General features: G+C 53.8%; 1 protein-coding gene across 1 annotated transcript; it reads right to left on the reverse strand.

Moving 5' to 3' along the window:
* Nucleotides 1-477: 477 nt before the first annotated feature.
* Nucleotides 478-6,783, reverse strand: LOC119630580 (serine/arginine repetitive matrix protein 1-like). The gene is made up of 3 exons (XM_062676229.1): nucleotides 6,105-6,783; nucleotides 4,687-5,273; nucleotides 478-576 (listed from the first exon to the last, which is right to left on the reverse strand). The coding sequence occupies exons 1-3, from the start codon at nucleotides 6,781-6,783 to the stop codon at nucleotides 478-480; spliced, it is 1,365 nt and encodes a 454-aa protein (XP_062532213.1).
* Between the last annotated feature and the right edge of the window lie 409 nt (nucleotides 6,784-7,192).

Here is a 7,192-nt window from a genome sequence, read left to right on the forward strand (position 1 = left end):
ATTGTAGAAGTATAAAATACAATCATAATAGTGTATAAACTTACAATTCCAATTAATTATAGTCGAAATTCGACTACCGGGGGACCGCTAGTCTATATGAAGTATTAATATAATCACTCAAATGGATAAAAGACGGTGTGTTCTACGTTCTAAAAACTATTTATGTCCCTTTTCAATCTAAGCTAAGGATCGCTAAAAACTGAATCTCTGTTTCGAAAAACAAATCACAAAACGGAATAAATTATTTATTCAACATTTTTTAAATATAACGTTACAAATTTAATAACAGCAAGGACCGCATCGAACAAAATTTTACCACGTTTTTTATGTTCGCTTTAGCACAACAACAAAAAAAAAAGCCGTTATAATTGCTTTTTTTTACTTTACAAAGAACATGGGGATACGATATTATTTTGTAATGCTATATCGGAAGCCAATTTACGGGCGCGCATTCTTCCTGTTTCCGTTTCCATTCTGTCACGTGGGTTCTGTTATATTATTGTCTCTTTCTAACCCGAGGCTTTCCACAGCTAATGTTGGAATTTGAGGCGCTTCACCCGGCCGCACAAAACATTCCTGAAAGGTGTTCACGAAATACGTTCAAGGCGTATGTACATCGTATTGTTTTTTCGGAATTTAAATTAATAGGGTCGTATTATACGAACAGCTTTTATTGAAAAATAACCGCTATTTTTTGGATAGAGTAGTCGTTATTCCAATGACTTACTACCAAGTTTACTGTACGTTTATTTATTTGTTTATGTTCGCGACGGACATGAATAAATATAAGATTAGAAGAGATACTGTTCGCGACGAACATAAAAATCATAGTTGTTCCCGACGGACATTCAGAAAAAATAGAAATAGTTTTAGAATAAGTAAATAGATAGAGAATGTCCGTAATGAATAAATAAAGGTGTCCGTAAATAGATAGTAAAGGACAGGGGAAATAAATAGTTATGTTAAAAATGGTTGTAACATAAAATAGAGTGTAAACATAGTAAATATATAATAGAAATGTCCGTAATAAATAGATATAGTTAAAAATAGAAATAAGTAACTTGTAAATATTTTGTTTGAAAATAAAGATTGGTCCTCGTGGTCTTTAATTTGGCGTGGGAACGCAGGAGCGAGTCACAATACGGGCAACTAATAGAGCAAGCAAGAAGCAAGAAGGGTCGTCGTACCCCCTTTCGGGGGCACGGAACGGGCCTCGGGGCAAACCCCACTACCCGGGCTGAAACTCCCTGCCATCATAGGGCAGGGGTGAAATGATGCAGGGAGGACTTGGAGATAGGTACGCTGTTCGCAGCGTGCACGGCTGCACTACATCGACAAAACATATATACTTATACATAATACGATGGGCTTGAATGGCTCCAGGGATGACGCCCGGCAGCAGGATCCTCCGGCGTCGTGTTGTCCTCCAATATAATTTTTTTTTTTTTTTTTTTTTTTTTTTTTTTTTTTTTTTTTTTTTTTTTTTTTTTTTTTTTTTTTTTTTTTTTTTTTTTTTTTTTTTCCCTTACTAACTAACTACAAGCTAACTACAAACTAAACTACACTACTATTTACACGGGGACAACAGTCAGCGGCTACGAGGGGCCCCGCCTCTACAAATCAGAGGGGGAGCCGCGGCACTAGTTTGGCGCTCACCCGCTCCGGGCTCCCCAGAAGGGGAAGTCCGTCACGGGGAGGGGCCGACTTAAAACACTCCCCAAACGGGGGAGTGGTCCACCCTCGGGGGTGGAAAATGGGTCCCCATAGGGGGGCACCCCAACAATGTGGGGGGAAGTGACGAGTGTGGACAGCTCAGTCCCATGGGGGCACTCATTATGAGCACTCCCATATCACTCCGATTAAGCCGACTATCTTACCATAGCCGGGGGTTCCAGTAGCTCCCTTGGTAGCGCCAGACCATCAGGTGGTCTAGCGTGCAAGGGAGCTAAATTGTGGAGATGCTCGTGGGGTCCACCGTCAGCCCGCTCGTAAAGATTACGAGCTAGCCTCCGGATGAACTCCTCGAGCGACTCCACATCCAGATCCCGGGCGATTACGGCATTACTGACGTAACGCCCTGCTCCGACTATCGTGCGAAGAGCCAGATTCTGCTGGGCCTGTAACTTCACCCGCATGGCCTGCGGGATGAGGTGATACCAGGCCGCAGCTGCGTACGTGATACGGGAACGGACATACGTCTTATAAATGCCGAGCTTAGTCCTGACCGGCAACCTGGAGGCCAACACCAGCCGGAGGAGGAATCTCGCGTAGCGAGCGGCCGCCAACGCCAATTTGGCGTGGGCGGTCATCCTCAAACTCCGGTCGATATCGACCCCCAAGTACCGGACGCTGGATCTAAACTCGACATTAGCGCCACGGAGACTGAGCTGTCCCGGGACGACTCTTGTGCGGACCGGACCGAAGAGAATAGCCGCGGTCTTCCCCACGTTGACCGCGACCCTCCATCGGTCCAGCCACTGGGGCAGTAAGTCCAATAACCTCTGCATCCTCGAAATGGCCGCAGAGGGGAAGTTGGATGACGCGAAGTAGGCGCTGTCGTCGGCAAACAGCGCCAACTTCACGTCGGCTTCCCACGCTTCGAGGTTGCCCTCGAGCGTGGGAATGTCGTTGGTGTAGAGAGCGTAGAGGAATGGTGCCAGGACGCTCCCCTGCGGAACTCCGGCCGTGACTGGGCGCACCGACGACTTGGCGCCCTCGACCGCGACAAGGAAGGATCTTCCCTCCAGGTACGACCCCAGCAGTCGCACGTAGGCGTGCTGGAGGTCCGTGTTCTGCAACAGCTTGTGGATCAGTCCCGCATGCCAGACACGGTCGAAGGCCTTCTCGATGTCGAGAAAGACTGCGGCCGTGTACTGGCGCGCGTTGGTCCGATCCGCCAAGTGATGCATGACGCGGACCAATTGCAGCGTTGTCGAGTGACCGCTACGAAACCCGAATTGCTCGGGTCTGAGAAGGATGTGCGGCGACATCCTTCTCAGCAGCAGCCGCTCGAACAACTTGCCCACGTGCGACAGCAGCGTGATCGGACGGTAACTGGAGGGATTTCTCCTGTCCTTGCCGGGTTTGGGCAAGGCGATAACCTTGCCCAATTTCCAAATTCCCGGGAAGTGTCCTGTGGACAGAATGGAGTTGAACAGCCGTGTCATATATGACACGACCGTCTCAGGGAAGTGGAAAAAAGCGAGGGAGGGAATACCGTCCTCGCCCGGCGCCTTGCGCCTCTTCATCCGCTTGATGATGAGGCGCAATTCGCTGGGAGTGATGAGATCACCATCTCCCAACGGTGGCACCGGGGAGGAGAGTAGGCTTGCTACGCTCTCTTCCACCGATTGGTGGAATGCGGCCTCTGAGGGTGCAGAGTCATTTGGAGCGAACTGCCGCTCCAGCATTTCGGCCAGGATATCGGCGCGGGCCTGAGCCGAGAAGCATCGGTTGCCCCTCTCGTCCACGAGTGGACAGGTCGGGGCAGGCCGATTTGAGAGCTGGCGACAAAGCCGGTGGAGGGATACTGAGGAGGGGTCCTCGCGGGCCTCCTCGATCCTCTCCTGCCAGGCATAGCCCCGGAAGGTGCTAATCTTTGTCGCCAGCTCCGCTTCCAGCTCATTAAGCTCGCGCTTTATCCTGGGACAACGAGTTGTCGCCCAGAGCCTCCTCAAGCCCCTCTTCCGGCGAATAATCGCCTTCAGATGGGCCGGGAGTATACCTCTGGGCCCGCCGCTGGGCACAAGAGTCGTCGCCTGGTCGATCGCTCCCCTGATGGAGTCAACAAGGCGGATTGCCGCATCGTCGACCCCATCAGGGGTGTTGGGGTCCTGAACCACGGGAAGGTCGACTAGTCGTCTCTTAAAGAGCTCCCAGTCGACCTTCGGTCGTAGGGGCGAGGTCGCAACCCGGGTGAGCCCCATTCCCAGTGTCACCAGGATAGGGAGATGTGGGGTACCCAGGTCGTACAGTGCCTCGATCGTTACGGGGCACCGTAGCCCCTTGTGCACACACACGTCCAGCACATCGGGCTGATATCGCGCGGTGGTCGGGATGTGTGTGGGTTCGTCGGGGCCGACCACAGAGTAGTCGCCCCTATCGGCATCTTCTAGCAGCCGCCTGCCCACTGCTGAGTTAAGTCGGGAGCCCCACGCGACGTGCTTCGCGTTGAGGTCCCCGACCAGCAGAGCTGGGCGGCTGTCGTGATTCAGGGCCCGTCTTATGTCCTCAGGGTGAAATTCAGGCCCCGGGGGTCTATACGCGGCATAAATCCGCATATCTCCCCCCGAGGTGTGTACCCTCACACCGACCGACCTTGTCGATGTGAAGGACAGCAAATCCAACTGATCATGCACCACGTCCCGCCTGACGAGGGCCGCAGTGCCCCTGAACGGCCGCCCGGCAGGGGTAAGCTCGTCACGTCGGTACATGAAGTAGTTAGGAATCCTGAACGCATCCTGAGGACGAAGCTTGGTCTCGCCCAGGAGCACAACCTCTGGGTTGTACTCCCGGGCGAGAACAAGCAGGTCGTTCTTTCGGGACTTTATCCCGTCGGGGTTCCAATAAATGATGCGCAGCTCCTGGCTAGCCATTGAACTGCGCAATCATTCGGTAGAACCCCGACAGGAGCGCCCCGAAGGGACTGGCTCCCGAGGCGATCTCGCGGATTACTCCGGAGATCACCTCGGACAATTTCTCCCACAATGTGAGCAACCAGGCAGCAAAACCGACAGGCTGGGAGGCCTGCCGACCGCTGCGCCGCTCGCGCTGTGGGCGGGGGGGGAGGGGGGGCAAATTATTTATGTTGGCAGTAGTGGTTGCATCGGCCGAATGGGCCGAAGGCAATGGTTGGCTTGGTATCGTATGGGCCGGAGTGGAGTTTTCTGTGACCTCCATGTTCTCTGGGTCAGTTGGTTGTGGTGCAGAGCTCTGCACTGTAGGCACCGGAATGCCTCCGTTTGCATTCTCCCGTTCCTCTCTTTTCCTTAATTTCCGTTTCAGCTTTTTCCTCCTGTTTTTTTCCCTTTTTTTGTTTAGGGTCGTAATGCCGCTAGTCGGACGGGATATTGTGGGAGCACCAGCAGAAGTGCGACCACGGGGAGCAGGAGTAGGTTGGACTTTCTTTGACTGCCGTGGCGGGTTGGCCTGTGCCATCAGCGTAGACGCCGATGGCAATGCCTCCACCACCACCGCAGACGGAGCGGAGTGGGAAGGGGGAGGGGGCTGGGAAGTTTTCCCTTTCCCCTTCCCCTTCCCTTTTGCTACAGGTACTGAAGCCGGAAGAGCTGTACTCCCGGCTCGAGGCGCCTGTGGGGCAGGAGGAGGGACGGTTACTCCCATCATCCTGGCCCTCTTGCGGAAGACCGCACACCGTCTGTCGACGGCGGCGTGGTCCTTCCCGCAGTTGGCACAGGATAACGGGCCGTCCCTCGGCCTCGGGCAGTCCGATACGATGTGCTCCCCGGCACACCTTACGCAACGGACCGCACGATGACAGTTGTAGGAGGCGTGTCCGAAGGCCTGGCAGCGATGACACTGAGCAGGCCCTCGGATTGGACGCCATCCCTCGACCGTCACCCCCGGCAGGTACAGCAGTTCGTTGACTGCGTACAAGCGGGCGAGGTCGTCCTTCGAGAGGTGGTCCAGGGCTACGTGAAACACGCAGCCCGGACGCCCTCTCTGGGACCTAATGCACCTGGCATATCGAGCCGGGAATCCCAGCTCCTTCAAGGCATTGATGACTTCTGCCTCGTCGGTGTCGGCAGGGAGGCCCCGGACTGCCACCTTCGAAGGTTTCTCCTCCGCCAGGGCGTAACAGTACCATTTAATGGTACCGTCCCTGGCAGAGGCCTCCGAAAGGTAGGCCTGGACCGCCCTATACTCCTCAACCGACGTCGGCAGAAATCTAAAACCGGTGCCGAAGGGTCGCGCCGAGGGGGCACGGCCTAGGCGCTCCCTAATGGCCGCCATGTGGCGGGACCAATTTGGAAGGGCCTCCACCATAATTGGCGGGTGTCGGCGCAGTTCCTCCTGGGCGCGACCCTTCGGCCTCGGGGGAGGGGCTCGTGAGGATTGGGAAGTCCTCTGGGCGGTAGGGATACCTGGCCTAGCTGCCATGGCAGCATAGGAGGTAGAGGGAGTGGGGTTGGGCTTAAGGACCTGTTGAGGTCTGGTAGACTCGAGGTCCATGTACCTGGTGGAGTCCAGGTTGCCCGCCGTGCCGCTTAGGGCGGGGGCACCTCGGATTGAGTCTACCGGGATTGGGGATAACGTTGGGGAAGGGGAGCGAGGAGGGGATCTTACTTGCCTTAGGGCTGTCCCTGTCCTGGCGGGAGCCCTAGGCTTCGGAATTGGTTGAGCTGGGATTGGACTCCCAGAGGGGGACGAAGACCTAGATGAGGAAGGAGTGACCGATTCGGTTGAGGAATGTGCAGAGGATGTGGTCGCACTCTCCTCTCCCTCCGATCTAGACGAGGGGCCTAATCTTGGACGCTTGTCCTTTTCGCTCGATGAGCCTCGGTCGGACTCGGACCTGGCCTTCTTCCGCGGCCGAGAGGGCCCAGAGGGATCGGTCAACGGGGGAAGGATATCTTCCTCCGGTTCGATCCTCGGAGTCCTCTGGGCCGCGACCGGAGGCCCGGGCGGACTGTCCGTCCCGAGTCCCATCGAGACTGTACGGGTTGCCGGTGAAGGTCGGAATCTGAGGTTCGTCATCACTTGACGTCCCTTGCAGGGCGGGCCGGGTGTGCTGATTATGGGGGGTGATGTCCCCCCCGACATGTTCTAGCCAATATTTTTACGGTCACCACGACTGTCGGTACATCCGTGGTATTTGTACACTGTAAGCTAGTTACCGACCAATGTATTGTTAGCTTAGAGGTGCTTAAGTTAATTGAATTAAACTACTTAATTGACTAAATAATAATGCTATAATGTAAATGGGAAAATTTGTAAAAATTGTAGAATATAAAGAACTACGACAAACAAAAAGAAATAAAACTAAGGATTAAACAGACTTACACTCACTCTGCGATCCACCCTGCAGGCGCCCGCCGCGGCCGGCCACTCGTAGTGTGCATAAAGAAATTAACAAAAGGAAAACAAATCTACTAAAGTACAATGGACTTACCACTGACGGCTCGGTCCAATCTATGTGTATCTAAATTTTAACCTATTTAATCTAATAAGT

This window comes from Bombyx mori, chromosome 25, assembly GCF_030269925.1.
Source record: "Bombyx mori chromosome 25, ASM3026992v2".
NCBI classification, from domain to species: Eukaryota; Metazoa; Arthropoda; class Insecta; order Lepidoptera; family Bombycidae; genus Bombyx; species Bombyx mori.

Coding starts and splice junctions, on each gene's coding strand:
- LOC119630580 (XM_062676229.1), bottom strand. CDS start 6,783: ATGTCGGGGGGGACATCACCCCCCATAATCAGCACACCCGGCCCGCCC. Junction 5,274..6,104: donor TGCCATGGCAGCTAGGCCAG/GTATCCCTACCG, acceptor TTCCGGCTTCAG/TACCTGTAGCAAAAGGGAAG. Junction 577..4,686: donor TGTGGGAGAAATTGTCCGAG/GTGATCTCCGGA, acceptor AACACCTTTCAG/GAATGTTTTGTGCGGCCGGG.